At 38.2% G+C, this 17,175-nt stretch overlaps 1 protein-coding gene across 1 annotated transcript; it reads left to right on the forward strand.

Moving 5' to 3' along the window:
* The first annotated feature begins 6,127 nt into the window (after positions 1 to 6,127).
* LOC115507426 (zinc finger X-linked protein ZXDB) lies at positions 6,128 to 13,622 on the forward strand. The gene has a single exon (XM_030305757.1). The coding sequence runs from the start codon at positions 6,445 to 6,447 to the stop codon at positions 8,944 to 8,946; it is 2,502 nt and encodes an 833-aa protein (XP_030161617.1). The 5' UTR covers positions 6,128 to 6,444; the 3' UTR covers positions 8,947 to 13,622.
* Positions 13,623 to 17,175: the final 3,553 nt, after the last annotated feature.

The following is a 17,175-nucleotide window of genomic DNA, read 5'->3' on the forward strand; positions in this document are numbered from 1 at the left end:
TATAGAGTAGGTCTAGTGGTAGTAAAATCTCTTAGCTTTTGATTATTTGGGAATATTTTCACTTCTCTTACACTTTTGAAGGACAATTTTACTAAATACAGTAGACAGATTTTTTTTTTCCTTCAGTACTTAGAATACATCATTTCACTGACTCTGGCCACCAAGTTTTACATCATTTCACTGACTCTGGCCACCAAGTTTTATGCTGAAGATTACACTGACATTTTTATCAAAATACTGTGTACATGATGAATTGCTTATCTATAGCTGTTTATGGGAATCTCTTCCTTTGGCTTTCAACATTTTTATTATGATGTATCATAGGGTTTATCCTACTTGGATTACAATAGTCTTATTATGTAGATTTCCACAAATTTGGGAATCTTTTAGCTACCACCCAGAGGGGAAGAGGAAACAGTAACTCTTGAGACAGAGGGAAATAACAGAGGGGTTTAAATATTTAGGTCATATAGCTCAGCAGCTAGAGTTGGAGTCTCTGGGTCAGATAGCTCTGAAGGCAAGCACTGGTGTTTTATAGCCCCAGGATTTGTCTTAATTATGGATAACATATGTTGGGTGTAGTTTTGTGGGGTATGCAAAGCAGGAAAATTCTAAATGGCTAAAATATGTTTATTTGGGAAATATTTAAAGCAATTAAATGTGTAAAAAATTTGAGTTTGGTGTTGGTGGGCTTTGAGCTAATGGATGTAGCCTGCTGTGAAGAAGTAAGCAACAAAGAGCTCAATATACACAGGCAATCTTTAACTCACTTAAATAGCTATATGCCCCTTAGTTAGCCACTCTGATTAATCTGACAGGGTCTGGGATCAGATGTATAGAATTAGTAGTATTAACAGGACCTTAAGCAGCAAAGTGGAATCAATCTGCAGTGGGGACTTCAGTCATGCCCAACACTAAGGGGTTGTAGCTGAGACAATCCCATCAGCTATCATGGTTTTCTTTAGTAAGACACAATAACTTAACTTTCTGTATTGACCTTTTTGCTTTGCCCAAGGCATTAATGCAGATATAACAGGATGTATTAGCAATTGCAAGGCTCCACCTTGCTCCACAAGCAGGAAGTCTATGACAATTCTATCATCCATAACAAGATTGACATGAATACCTTCTAAGGCCAAAGTGGAGTTTCCATAAATATTTGCAATCCTCTTATGAACCTTTTAGATGTAAATCGGAGTATTTTGAGGAGAGAGGAAAATTAATGCTTGGCTTCTACACAAACGCAATAATGAGAGATATCCATCACCTTGGGATGGGGTAATTAATCCCTTGAATGGACTGGTGTTTATGAGAGAAAGAGAAGTTATTTAAAGTCTGAGATTAGTGTAGAAGAGCAGAGGCCTGTCTGAAATAAAGTAGGAGCTGATGTGGACAAATTTACTGAGGGATCTCTGGAGCAGACATTTTCTAAAATCGGTAAAAAGGCTTATAATGTAGATGAAAAATAGAAAAAAAATCAGCTGTCAGAAGTGATCAACAAATCATTGCACATGAAAAATAGAAATTAATATTCTCTACGCTGCAATCACCCCTCCTATGAGACTTTAGATTTTTGTGTTATGTGGCACTTGGTAGTGGGGACAGTTTGGTTTAAAGGACCACAAATTTATAGGCCATATACTCTGCCTTTAATGAACAAAAGTCATCCTTCTTATGCCATTTCACTTAATATTATGGGTATTTAATCTAGAAAATTAAAATTTCATAAAACATGGCAGCCCAGTTTTGGAGAATTGGTTTTTTAGTATAAATTGGTTTGTTTAAAGCAAACACTTATATATCTGGAATTTTCATTAACTTTTTAAATAAAATTTTTTCTAGATTCTCTGAAAACTCTACTTCATTGCAGGTATTTTAAATTTATTATCATTGTAAAGACTAGGTAAAATATTCAGGATCATGATTTGTCAAAAATCAAAAGATAAGTCCACCAGAATGTAAGAATTTTTTTCGAAGCATTTATGAAATATAGAGATGATATCATGGAAGTGTTTATAGAAGTAATGAAAATGGTTTTAAATGAAGCAACTGGCTTATAAAAATTAGGGGAAGTACATGAGAAAAATAAAACAAGTTTATGTTTTTTGTGGATACTTATGTATTTATTAGGACAACCTTGGTATTGTGGTTCATATTTGAATCTGTGTAATATAAGTCTCATAAGCATATGAATAAATACCTGTATAACTACACATATTGAGAGCCTAAGATAGGGAATTATTAAATGATGGTAAAATAATTTTTATCCAGCAAGTAATTTGTCTTTTGCATTTAAAACTTGATTTCTAAGGACTGGTGGTCCAAAAAAGTGCAATAGATAGTTGTGTGACTGGTTAATTTTGTGTAAAAACAAAATAAAACAAAATAAGAAAAGGGCTCATTTGTGGGCTCTTGGGCCCCAAACAGCATATAAGCCAGTGAAGAGGAAATAATGTATGAGTGAGAAACAGTATATGTGTTCATTGAGAGCATACAGGAGGCAAACATTCTAGCAAATATTAGTTTTCCTGATGAATCAAAACATCATCAAGGTCATATAAGAGCAATATCCCCCAGAGTTGGCTGGTAACCATCTGAGAGTAGGACATCTAAACATGCACTGGTTGTGTTGTCTATCCACTACAGTTAGGATTTGGATATGTTGCTAGCATTTACTTTGGACAATATCCTTTTTGGCAACTGTGTGTCAAGAACTATGAAAGGTATAAGTTTTTACCCTATTTGTAAGCTAACAATTTGGTCTGACACAATTCCATAGATGCTGGAAGAAGATAAAAGCACCTGAGTCAGATATAAAAAGAACTATTTACAATTGCCAAATTATGGAAGCAGCCCAAGTGTCTTTCCAATGATAAATGGATAAATAAGATGTATATATACACAGTGGAATATTATTCAGCCATAAAAAAGAAAACTTGTCATTTGAAACAACATGGAGCCAGAGAGTATAATGCTAAGTGAAACAAGTCAGACAAAGACAAATATATGATTTCATTAATATGTGGAATTTAAGAAACAAAACAAAGGAAAAAAGGGGAAAAACAGATTAAGAATATCAAGAAATAGACTTTTAATTGTAGGGGACAAAGTGATGGTTACCAGTGGGGAGGCAGTGGGGGGATGTTGGTTAAATAGGTGATGGGAATTAAGGAGTGCACTTGTCCTGATAAGCTGATGACCACTGGGTGATGTATGGAATTGTTGAACCACTATATATGATACCTGAAGCTATATAATATATAATATAACACTATATATTAAATAACTGAAATTAAAATAAAAACTTTTTAAAAAGTTTCAGATTTCACATTTATATCTCACCATTGCCAGAGCTGGACCAGGCAGCAGGTCCAACCAGCATTTACAAGACAAACTCCCTGTTCATACATAAGTCCTTGTGTATACGGTCTTAGAATGCCTGGGATAAGAAGCCAATCCAGTCATATGTGTGAAGAGAAAGCTGTGAGCTAATTTGTCTCATGTGGTTTCTGAGCCCACGAGTTGAATGTGCTTAAAACATTGGTAGTACTCATCAAGACAGCATGGTATTGGCACAAAAACAGACACACAGACCAATGGAATAGAATAGAAACCCCAGAACTAGACCCACAAACGTATGGCCAACTCATCTTTGACAAAGCAGGAAAGAACATCCAATGGAAAAAAGACAGCCTCTTTAACAAATGGTGCTGGGAGAACTGGACAGCAACATGCAGAAGGTTGAAACTAGACCACTTTCTCACACCATTTACAAAAATAAACTCAAAATGGAGAAAGGACCTAAATGTGAGACAGGAAACCATCAAAACCTTAGAGGAGAAAGCAGGAAAAGACCTCTCTGACCTCAGCCGTAGCAATCTCTTACTCGACACATCCCCAAAGGCAAGGGAATTAAAAGCAAAAGTGAATTACTGGGACCTTATGAAGATAAAAAGCTTCTGCACAGCAAAGGAAACAACCAACAAAACTAAAAGGCAACCAACGGAATGGGAAAAGATATTTGCAAATGACATATCGGACAAAGGGCTAGTATCTAAAATCTATAAAGAGCTCACCAAACTCCACACCCGAAAAACAAATAACCCAGTGAAGAAATGGGCAGAAAACATGAATAGACACTTCTCTAAAGAAGACATCCAGATGGCCAACAGGCACATGAAAAGATGTTCAGCGTCGCTCCTTATCAGGGAAATACAAATCAAAACCACACTCAGGTATCACCTCACGCCAGTCAGAGTGGCCAAAATGAACAAATCAGGAGACTATAGATGCTGGAGAGGATGTGGAGAGACGGGAACCCTCTTGCACTGTTGGTGGGAATGCAAATTGGTGCAGCCGCTCTGGAAAGCAGTGTGGAGGTTCCTCAGAAAATTAAAAATAGACCTACCCTATGACCCAGCAATAGCACTGCTAGGAATTTATCCAAGGGATACAGGAGTACTGATGCATAGGGGCACTTGTACCCCAATGTTCATAGCAGCACTCTCAACAATAGCCAAATTATGGAAAGAGCCTAAATGTCCATCAACTGATGAATGGATAAAGAAATTGTGGTATATATATACAATGGAATACTATGTGGCAATGAGAAAAAATGAAATATGGCCTTTTGTAGCAACGTGGATGGAACTGGAGAGTGTAATGCTAAGTGAAATAAGCCATACAGAGAAAGACAGATATCATATGGTTTCACTCTTATGTGGATCCTGAGAAACTTAACAGGAACCCATGGGGGAGGGGAAGGAAAAAAAAAAAAAGAGGTTAGAGTGGGAGAGAGCCAAAGCATAAGAGACTGTTAAAAACTGAGAACAAACTGAGGGTTGATGGGGGGTGGGAGGGAGGGGAGGGTGGGTGATGGGTATTGAGGAGGGCACCTTTTGGGATGAGCACTGGGTGTTGTATGGAAACCAATTTGTCAATAAATTTCATATATATATAAAAAAAAACATTGGTAGTACTAGGAAGAGAATACAAAAGTATAAGGATGAGCAGCTTTTAAAATATTTTTCTCCTGATTTAGTGGTATCTTATTCTATGAAATACAGGTACATCAAAAGAAAAAAACATTTTAATTAAAATGTCTCACTTCAATATGTTACAAGTTAAAGTATTAACATTAACAGTTTTTGTTCCAAACTATTTTTCATTGCTATGTGTCTAACAAATGGCCTTGAAAGAAAGTAGAGATAGTATCTCCCTTTGCGACAGAGAGCATATTTGTGTGCTATTCAGGAACTCGAACTTTGAGAAAGTTTTCTAAAAGTCCCTTTAAAACAATGGAGTTTCCTATGCTATCATGCAGATCCATTGTCTGACTATCCTATACCTGCAATGTTTCTTATCACTAGCATGGGACGTGGGGACTGAGAGTAACCAGTGTAAAAAAGTTCATGCTGCCTGCTGCAGCATGAGTAAGAGCATCAACATTAATACAATCATTAGGCATCACAGGCCAAATTATTACAGTCAGACTGGACCACCACACTGAAATGTAAGCAGGCACAGCAGGCCTATTGAATATGGTCCTGTGCATTATCTCAAGAGAGTCCATCACAGTGACTTAGGGTTTAACCTTATCATATTTAATGGCTACTCCTGTCCAGACACCTCCATGTGCTGGAGAATCTAGATTAGCTAAGGAATGGTATAAGATATGCTGTGGGATTATACATGAAATTTAACATGGTGCAAAGGCAAACAGTTAGTTTAGGTAGTACACTGTATAGGGAGAACCCAGGAGTGGGCTGGATTCAATATAAATTGTTTCATCTTCAGGCTTTGCACTTCTACACTGAGCAGTGGTAATCTGTTTTGGCCTCACTTCTTATTCTAATCTTTGCATCAGCAGGCCAAAAAAATTAACTATGAGAAAAATTTTCCTGAGGAACTTGCTCAAGACAGTTCTGGATATGGAACCTGTCCAGGAAAAAAAAAAAAAGACATCATTTTCAGTAGAATTTGCTAGAACTATGGTAATTTGATGCTGACACATAGAGCATTGTCGCAGGAATTTTCTGTCACTGGATTAAAAATTCCAGCCATCCAACCATCCAGTAAACTAATTTTAACACATGAAAAGTACTTAGTACCAAGCTTAGCACTGGGAGGGGCTGGGAGTGTTTATTTTGGTATATACAGTGATGTACGAATTTAAGTTACATTTAGTAGATAGATTCCTAGGTATTCCAGCACCATTTACCGAATGAACGGTCATTTCCTCATTATCCAGCAAGACCCTAATTTCCTACAAATATTGAATGTAGAACTTATTTATGTACACCAGGCTCTGCCTCTGGACTTTCTGTTCTGTTCCAGAGACCCAGTACCAGAATATTTAAATCACTGTGTCGTTAAACACGTTTTAATATCTGATAGGGCCAGTTTCTGCGCACTGCACATTTTTTTTTTTTTCCTTTCAGGAACATGTTCAGGCCCGCGGCAGGGGGCGGGGTCACGCCTCCTCCTCTGCTCTGGTTCCCGCGGAGCCAAAGGAACACGGAGATGGAAAGCCCAAGGCTGCTCCCGGCTACCGGGACGCGACAGAGCGGCGGTGCTGGCATCCCCGCGGGCGGCAGCCGGGTCCACGGAGGCCCTGACCCGTGGGCTGGCCAGGTCCCCGCGCGCCGACTCGTGCTGCTCCGGGGCCTCCAAGATGGCGGGCCCGGGAGGCGGCGCGAGGAGGCCCGCGCGGCCTCACGGGGCCCAGGCCCCAGCCCGTTGGCGACCAGGCCTGATTACGCTGGCGGCGGTGGCGACAGCGGCGACGGCGGTGGCAGCGACTTTTTCCTGGTGCTGCTGGACCCAGTGGGTGGTGATGTGGAGACCTCGGAAGCCCGCCAGGCCTCAGGGCCTGTAGGAAGGGAGGAGGCCCAGTCTGGCCCACAGCTCCAGAAGGGTGAGAGTGGCGCGAATCCCGCGGGCTTCATGGCGCTGGGTCCCTGTAGTCTGTCCGCGGTTCCAACACCAGTCTCGGCCCCTGCCCCAGGCCCGGGACCCGCCGCCACCTTCGCGGGCACGGTCACCATCCACAACCAAAACCTGCTTTTGCGCTTTGAGAATGGTGTCCTCACCCTTGCCACGCCCCCGCCGCCAGCCTGGGAGCCTGGGGTCGCGCCTGCCCCTCAGCCCGGGGGTCTGATGGCTCACCAAGCGGGGATCCCACACGCAGCGCAGCCCAGCGACTGCCCCGAGCTGCCGCCCGACCTCCTGCTGGCCGAACCGGCTGAACCGGCGCCTGCCCCGGCGCCTGAGGAGGAGACAGAGAGCCAGCTCGCAGCCGAGAGCCCCCGCAGGCCGCTGGGCCCGGGCCCGGGGGTGGTGCTGTACCTGTGTCCCGAGGCCCAGTGCGGACAAACCTTTGCCAAGAAGCACCAGCTGAAGGTGCACCTGCTGACTCACAGCAGCAGCCAGGGCCAGCGGCCCTTCAAGTGCCCCCTGGGCGGCTGCGGCTGGACTTTCACCACCTCCTACAAGCTCAAGAGGCACCTGCAGTCTCACGACAAACTTCGGCCCTTTGGCTGCCCTGCGGAGGGCTGTGGCAAGAGCTTCACCACAGTGTATAACCTTAAGGCACACATGAAGGGCCATGAGCAGGAGAACTCATTCAAGTGCGAGGTGTGCGAGGAGAGCTTCCCTACACAGGCCAAACTCAGCGCCCACCAACGCAGCCATTTCGAGCCCGAGAGGCCCTATCAGTGCGCGTTTTCCGGCTGCAAGAAGACATTTATCACAGTGAGTGCCCTGTTTTCCCATAACCGTGCCCACTTCAGGGAACAGGAACTCTTCTCCTGCTCTTTTCCTGGATGCAGCAAACAGTACGACAAGGCTTGTCGCCTGAAAATTCACCTGCGGAGCCACACAGGTGAGAGACCTTTCCTTTGTGACTTTGACGGCTGTGGCTGGAACTTCACCAGCATGTCCAAACTCTTAAGGCACAAAAGGAAGCACGATGATGACCGGAGGTTCATGTGTCCTGTGGAAGGCTGTGGGAAATCTTTCACGAGGGCCGAGCACCTGAAAGGCCACAGCATAACCCACCTGGGCACAAAGCCTTTTGTGTGCCCTGTGGAAGGCTGCTGTGCCAGGTTCTCTGCTCGCAGTAGTCTCTACATTCACTCCAAGAAACACTTGCAGGATGTGGACACTTGGAAAAGCCGTTGCCCAGTCTCTACTTGTAATAAACTTTTCACATCCAAGCACAGCATGAAGACCCACATGGCCAAAAGGCACAACCTCAGCCAGGATCTCTTAGCTCAGCTGGAAGCTGCAAATTCTCTTACACCCAGCAGTGAACTTACCAGCCAGGGACAGAGTGATCTCAATGATGCAGAGCTAGTGTCTCTCTTCTCTGATGTGCCTGGCAGTAGTTCTGCTGCAGTGTTGGACACAGCACTGGTGAACTCTGGAATCTTGACTATTGATGTGGCTTCTGTGAGTTCAACTCTGGCGGGGAACCTCCCTGCTAATAATAATAATTCCTTAGGGCAGGCTGTGGACCCTCGGACCTTGATGGCCACCAGTGACCTTCCCCAAAGTCTGGATACCTCTCTCTTTTTTGGAACAACAGCCTCTGGTTTTCAGCAGGGTCCCTTAGATATGGATGATGCCTCAAGTCTAAGTGTGGGGCCATTGGCATCTCTGGGCCCTTTGGCTATGAAAAACTCGAGTCAAGAACCCCAAGCTTTGACGCCCAGCAGCAAGCTAACAGTGGACACAGATGCTCTGACTCCTTCCAGCACCCTTTGTGAAAACAGTGTCTCAGAACTACTGACGCCAACCAAAGCAGAATGGAATGTACATCCTGACTCTGACTTCTTTGGACAGGAGGAAGAAACCCAGTTTGGATTTTCCAATCCAGCAGGAAACCATGGTTCTCAGAAAGAAACAGATCTTATCACAGTGACTGGCAGCTCATTTTTGGTATGAACTATTAATTCCTTGCCACATGGCTTACTTTTATTAATTACACTCAATTTTAAGGATATTCTGGACTAAATGTTTAAATGAAGCCCTTTCTAACAGGTTTGGAAAGGAACAAATCCCGAGGCTATTAAGTTGGGAAATTTAAATTCTGATCTTGACTCTGGAACTGACAAGTTGTGTGACCCTGAGCAAGTCACTTAACCAATCTGAGCCTTAACTTGCTTATTTATAAAATGAGGTGGTTTGAATAGATTATTTCTAAGATTTTTCAACTGTGTATTTTCATGATTTTGTGCTCTTTCTATTGCATGTGCTTCTAATGTAATGAAAATGCATTGAGAGTTAATGATCAAAGAATGTGAACTGGCATTTAACTTTAAAATTTCAATGGACATTTTACAGAATGTCAGAATATTTCTAAAATCTAGTGATAGAGCTTAAAAAAAGAAACCTAAAAATATGGGTTGGTTCTTTTTACCTCCTCACCCTTCTAGTTTCTTTCTTTTTCTCTCTTTTTCTTTCTTTCTCTCTCTTTCTCTTTCTTTCTTTCTTTCTTTCTTTCTCTCTCTTTTTTTTTTTTTATGGAAGGTTATGTTGTGGCAGAGCTTTGATAAGACTCAGACCCAGAAATTTTGACTTTGTGGTGTTGAGTAAGTGGCCTTAAGTAAGTCATTTAGCATCACTAAACCTCAGTTCCCTGCTGTAAAATGGTCATTGTAATGTATACCTACCTGATATGCATTTTAGACTTATTTTTCTATCCCAGGAGTTAGTTTTGGGGGGGAAATGTTCTGTGTTTTGGCATGCTTTGGTGAATCTTTATCACTTTTCCTGCCCCTCTAGTTCCTTCCTAAAAGATAAATTAGTATAATTCAATGACATGTGTGCAGGCAGTAAAGGTTTATGAACAATAAGAAGCAGGAAATGGAATATCTTTCTTCCACAGATTCAGAAGGATTTTTCTGGATACAATTCTTATGTAATGTTGCCTCCAGGTCCGTTTGTCTGAATTACAGTATCTTTGCTCTGCATTCAAAGCCAGCCCATGGAGTGAATATATAGAGCCTGTGATTCCAAGAAAATCTGGGAACAGATCAGAGTGACATTTTCTCCCTCTGTGTCCCAGAGAGCAGTTTGCTTGCCTTCTTCCTGAGTTGGAATGAGAGGTTCATTTGCATTTTGAGTAAATATAATCAGTCTTACATGAGTATAGCATTTTAAAGTTTATGCAGCACTTTCACAACTTATATTTGAGCCTCACAATATTGTGAGATAGTTGGGACAAAGTTTTAACTATAATTCATATTAAAATTTACCTAACTCACGTTAAAAGTGAATCATATATATATATATATATATATATATATATATATATATATAAATTCCCATGTTATTCTTTGAGTTTCATTTGTTTATAACTACTTTTTCTGTTCTACCTTAATTGATGTCTGTTCCTTTCTGCCAGCTGTACTCTCTCTCCAACCTCTTCTCTAACAAGTGCATGTAGTTCCTTGTCATGATCTCTTCTTTTAAAATTTTAATTAGATGGGTCATTTTCATGGTCCCCATATCTCAGCCATTCCCCTCATGGCCCATTTTTCAGTCACAATATTTACTGCAGGTCTGAATGTCTACTAAGAAATTATAGTGTGTTTCTATATAAATCAAATGATAAGAAGATATTTTTATGTAAGGTTTTTGTGAGACATGTTCTTTTACTTTTCTGTGTTTTTTCACCATGTTGTTCTGCTAGCAAACACTATTAGTTGCCCTGAAACATTCTAACCCAGTACTGCTTGCATGTAGATGTTTGTGGATGACAAGTATAGCACTTTGGCAGTGCACTTTATAATTTGCCACTTTGAAATGCAACTGTATTATCTTTCTGGTTTTTAAATTGGTTGTGCCCATTCAGTGAAAAAGCAAAAAGTATATACATAAATTTGTAATTCAAAGAAGTGGTCAGAGTATGATTGTTTCTAACCATTTAACAGTTCTCCCTCAGCACTTTGGAAGGATTTTAAGCCCATTTTGGCAATGCATTGTCATTAGTTAAGTCCTCTTAAACAGATTTTTCTTCTTTTCCTACAGATAGGAATGTAGAGGCCTGATGTAAACATGCAAGGTGTAGGCATCTGTTAAGATATGTAAACAAAAGAATGTTTTAAAATTATTTCACTTCGTTTCTTTAATCCCTCATACTCTGTCCCTTTATTAAAAACTATTCTGTGGAATTTTTAAAGGACAAATTTTACGTTTCTTGAAGATAAATAATCTTATAATTGTTTGTAGGGTCACACAGTTTCCTTCAATCTATTTGTTCAAAAGATTACTCTTTCAATATCATTTTCCCAGCATCATGGTGAAAACGGCATGACATTACAGTTAGAAGTACGACTACCAACACAATGGCTATTTCTGTTAGTGTTGGCATAAAGATGCCATTTAAAAAAAATAATGGGACATAATTCAATGTTCTCTCATTTGCTTTACTTGACTGTTCAGTACTTGGTTTATGAAAATTTTGCCAATTGAAAAAACAGTAACAAAATGCTTTTCAGAAAGGTTTACATTTAGGGGACTCTCCAATTGAAAAAATAGTAACAAAATGCTTTTCAGAAAAGTTTACATCTAGGGGACTCTGTTGAACGTGTTCATCATGAGTTAAAATATGTTAATCTTGACATTTTTACTATTATTTCATTATGGTATTACATAATTGAAAGTCTTTAGTAGAAGTGAAACTCCACAAAATACGAGGATCACTTTTCTTTTTGGATTAAGTCTTCATATTCCCATCCAGGAAAAATAAGAGAAGAATTTGGTATAATGGTATTTATGACTATTCCTTGATTCCAGATAAAACATTGATTAACTCCCTTTTTGGGAATACTCATAATCCCTTAGTAATTATTGATACCAAACAGATCCACTTGATGCTCACTCAAAATAAGTGATAATTAAAATATAAGGCTGAGCTGAAATTTGTGTGTATATATAGCTTTTGAACAAAGGATTTTCTTAGCAATTAAAAAAAAATAAAATGTGTGGGGGACTTATAGAACAGATTAAGCTCTGTGTCAGAACACAACTACATCTAAAAAGCAAAGCACATGCTACAAATGAATTTTTATATTTGTCAAATCTCTATTGACAGGGCCTTTGGTAACAGTTTTTAAACTGGGGATCTCATTGTATATTTCAAGTTAACTTACGGACTACATACAACATACAAGGTAGAGTACTAGGAATACCGATAAGAGGAGTAAAATGTAAGCCACATCTTAATTTTGGAGAGGGCGTGAGAACTCACATAATAAACATGTCACAACTAAACAATACCAGGAAGCATCCTTTCAGAAACCAAATTAATGGCTTGGAGGAAAAGAAGGGGCAGTAGCTATGCTTTAATGGATGGTTAGATTTAGTTATGTTGAGAAGAGAGCAGATGAATTCTAGCCAGGGAGAAAAACCCAGGAAAGAATGTGAAACAAAATAGGCTACACAACACTGGGAAAGACCATCTAGTTGACATGCAGGGCTCATGTTTGGTAAGTTCTGGGTAGTAGGGTTAGACTACCAGTATGGAGCCTAACTCTAAGAGCTGTGAAATCAGTCATAGCAGATAGGACTTTATTCTGGACATGGTTTAGAGCCAGTGAAGATATTTAAGAAGGGAAGTCAAATGATAAACATATAGAAAGTTTAATATAGTAGAAATATACAATGTGGATTTGATGGGGGGATATAAGATCATGTAAGAGTTTATTGTAAAATAATTTCAGGGTGCTGTGATAAGGACTTGGAAGTGGAATCATGGCAGGAAGTGAGAGATATTGGAGATATTTCCAAGTTGAGGTAACAGATATAACTTGGTGACTCACTGAATATATGAGACATCAATCAGAAAAAGAAAGCAAGAGCAGAAATGACTCTAAGGATTTCTTGGAGGCTCTAAAAATTACATTTTATTAGTCATGAACGAGAAGGGTTGAAATCTTTCAGGAGTACATGTGAAAAGACGATTAGGGCATGTTTAATTCATGAAGAAGTGATAGATCATAGTTACTTACTATACTGTAAACTGTACATATTGTGGATTATGCACAGTATTAGGCAGTGGGGGCCATTTCATTTTCCTTGGCTCCTTCAAATATTCTCAGATTCACATTTAATGTTTATATTTTTGTTTGCCTTTGAGTATTTACAGGCCTCTTCAACTTTGCATCAAAATGAGCCTCTTCAACTCTGCATCAAAATGAGCATACTGTCTTCACTACTTTGGATATTTAACAAATATTTTATGTGGTATTTAGTAATATAATAAATAATTTCTCCATAATTTAGGAGATGCTGTTTAGTCATCGATTTTGATAACTCCTCAATAGAAACCTTGTTAGATTAAGTTTTACCTGTATTGTTCTCAGATTGCAAGAGACAGGGCTAGGATTATCTAAAACTAACTTCCATGTGATCTTTGGGGCTCCTTACTCAATTCCCTGTGCCATTGACTGATATGGTGTGAGAACTCAGTCACAAGAATCATATTCTCTGTTATCCATATACCCTAACATAGGTTGTCCTTTTTATTGTTACCCTTACCACTAATGGTGATAACTCAGAAGGAATGGGGTCCAAGGAAAAAGTGAGAGTAAATAAATAGCACAAATAACTACTCAGTGATTACATTTTTTGATGGTGAATTTTCTATCATACATTTTCAACAGAACACTTCGTTTCATTCTAGTTTTCTATTGATATTTATGGACCTGGAAGACACATTTCTGTCACTTGGCCCACGAAAAATAATCCAGTATTTTAAACTAAACAGACAATGACTCTTTTTTTTCTTTTTACATAATATCACTTTCTAAAATATTTTATTTCTATGATTAAAAGTAAGCCTCCACAAGTCTCCTACCACCAGACACATTGATCACATTTTGTTGTATTTCTTTGATCCATGTTTATTGTTTTCAACATAAATATTAATAAAGGTAAATAAGAAAAGGAGAGAAAAAATAAGACATTTAAAAAATAATTGTGGGGCACCTGTGTGGCTCAGTTGGTTAAATGTCTGACTATTGATTTTGGTTCAGGTTGTGATCTCACAGCTCTTGGGAACAAGCCTGTATTGGACTCTGTGCTGATGGCACGGAGCCTACTTGGGATTCTCTCTTTTCCCCCTTTCTCTGCTCCTCCCCTGCTCGCATGCATGTGTACACTCTCTCTTTAAAAAAAAATTAGTTGAGGGGCGCCTGGGTTAGTTTATTAACCGGCCAATTTAGGCTCAGGTCATGATCTCCCGGTTCATGGGTTCAAGCCTCAAATACTCTGTGCTGTCAGCACAGAGCCTGGAGCCTGCTATGGGCTCTGTGTCTCCCTCTCTTCCTACTCTCCGCTGCTCATGCTGTCTCTCTAAATAAACATTAAAAAATTTTAAAAAGAAAAAAAATTAGTTGTAATAATCCTTACTACAGAGAGTAGTCGATGATTCTTAAGAACACTAATAAGGTGTGAATCTCTTAGTAATATCTCTATTTGTTACCAGCTTATTAAGCATCTGACAATTATTGAGTGCTTATTTTGTGTGAAACACTATGAATTATAACACAAAAGTATACTTAATTCATTCAAACAAGTATTTTTGAGCACATATTTGACAAATTCTGTCCTTGTGCTGACACACATTATGTTATAGACAAAAAAATTAAAAAATAACCAATCTCTAAATGCTTACATTTTGGAATAATACGGATTTAAATAGAATAGCAGTTGTCATTCCCAGAGTATGGGTTGTAGTGATGAGGAAAAACTCAAAGCACCGATTATCAAAAGCTATTTCAAGAAATTCTAAGAATCTAAAATTTAATCTGGGATGCAGCAATTAGAGTAAACTATCCTAAATTAAAATTTACACAGAATTTTGAATTGTAGCTTAAATAAAAATCCTTTGGGAAATAAATTTTTAATTTTGCTTTATTTTTAGTTATTCTAGTTTAGAATCCTGGATGTGGGAAGTGTTCACACACACATAAACACACACTCACACACACATACACACATACATTCATGCATACATATATATCTGAAAGTGATATTTTGAAACTATATAAGACGTATTATTTTCAAATGAGAAAACTAGCATGTAAATAGTATTAAGCTAAATAAAATTTCCTCATATTAGACACAAAAGAAAACAATATTCTGAAACAAAAAATCCACAGGCTTTAATTAGGAAGTAATTATTTCTTTGGGATAAAATAAAAAATTTATTAATATTTATCAGGACCTATTTCCCTTTCCCATTTATGCTGCAGTAAGTCTGAGATTCCATTATGCTGGATGTGGAAGAAAGTAGCTGGTCACATGTCTGTTTATGAGGAAATCAACCTAAATAGTGAGCTGAAATGGAAATTCCACAGGCAATGACTCAGTGAATAGAGCAGCAGTTTATTCTAGGCTAGTTCCAATTTTAGAATATGTGCTGCTGGATGGATTGAGTATTTTTTTTCCTCTCAATGAATGTTGGCATTCTAGTTAATGCCAAACTTAGCACTTGGTGTTTCTAAGAAATTCAACATTTTTCCTCATAATACTACCTTATGTTTCTGTGCTTCTTAGAGCCAATTATTACTTTATTGTTAATTATCAAAAGTATCAATAAGAAGTGTATCAGATGCCATGATATACTAAGAGATAAAAGAGATAAGTCATATATTTTATTGTCTCACTTCTCAAAGTGTTCTTGATTAGGTAAAACTTGTTTTTCTCTATTTGTTATTTAAGGACTTTCCTACTTGGGTATGTTACTGTTGTTTATGTACTTAGAAAGCAATAGGACTTGGGAACATTGTTAAAATAAGTGATTATAATTATAACGAGAAATTTGGCTCTGTTGAAAGTGCAAAAATCTAGGCTAGCTCTACTATTTTCCTGGATAACAGAGTTTATGGGAAGGAATGCAGGAAATTCATCAGGGAAAAAAAAGAAATTCATTTGTTACTAAATCAGATTTTGTACTTAACAATTTTGCTGATTAATCTAGCATATTTTAGAGCATATTATAGTCCATTTAGAAGACTATCTACAACAATGAGTCTTTAGATGAGACCCTAAAAATTTGTTTGACTTTTATTAAATTCAAATTTGATAATAGGCATTGATAGTCCTTTTCACTGCTTAGATCTACTGAGTATTGTAAAAACTCATTGCGTAGGATTTTTTTTTTTTTTTGCATAGTGATTCTGATTGCCCTTCAAGACCTTAGATCTCTTTTGGGGCAAAAATACTTCAAAGATAAAATGGTACCTGGATTTACAAAAATCATTGAAGATTCATCCCAAAATGGGAATGAGAAAATAAAATTGAAACAACAACAGAAAAAGAGGTTAATTTTGTTCTATAGCCAAGTGTTTTGGCTTTTCCTAAGTGTCTTTGATTGACAGTATCTGGATAAAAGCACAATGGCAATTTTAGAATATGCCCAGTATTTTACGATATAAGTTAGTAATATGAAAATTTCAAATAGATGTTATTGCAACATTGGTCATCTGTCTAATACCATCTGGCTTTCAGAAGTTTCATGAAGATAGTAAAAGTGAAAAGGTTTCCAAATTTACGCCCTGCCTCTGAAATGTCCAAATGTCTATGCTCAAATTAGATTCTATTGATTATTTCATATGACAGATAATTTTGGTAGTTGGTGCTTTTAACTATTTCTACTTCAAATATTCTTTGAAGTGTATTGTTAGTTTTTAGGGAGTTCAGTTTTATGGAGTTTTTTTGAAAATTATATATTGAATACTAACTTTTTATCAGATATGTCATTTGCAAATATCTTCTCCCATGCCATAGGTTGCATTTTAGTTTAGGTGATTGTTGCCTTCCCTTTACAGAAGGTTGTTATCTTGACAAAGTCCCAGTAGTTTATATTTACTTTTGCTTCCCTTGCCTCAGGAGACATACAAAGAAGTTGCTATGGCCTATATAAAACAAGTTATTGCCTGGATTCTCTTCTAGAATTTTTATGATTTAAGGTTTCACATTTTAGGTTTTAATCCATTTTCAATTTATTTTTTTTGTGTATTGTGTAAGAAAGTGGTCCAATTTCATTCTTTTGTATGTTGCTGTCATTTTCCCAACAACATTTGTTGAAGAGACTTTTTCTAATTGGATATTCTTATCTGATTTCTTGAAGATTAATTGACCATATAGTTATGGGTTTATTTC

This window comes from Lynx canadensis, chromosome X (genome assembly GCF_007474595.2).
Source record: "Lynx canadensis isolate LIC74 chromosome X, mLynCan4.pri.v2, whole genome shotgun sequence".
Lineage (NCBI taxonomy): Eukaryota > Metazoa > Chordata > Mammalia > Carnivora > Felidae > Lynx > Lynx canadensis.

What these genes read in the sequence shown, in the direction of transcription:
- LOC115507426 (XM_030305757.1), top strand. Translation starts at nt 6,445, where the DNA reads ATGTTCAGGCCCGCGGCAGGGGGCGGGGTCACGCCTCCTCCTCTGCTC.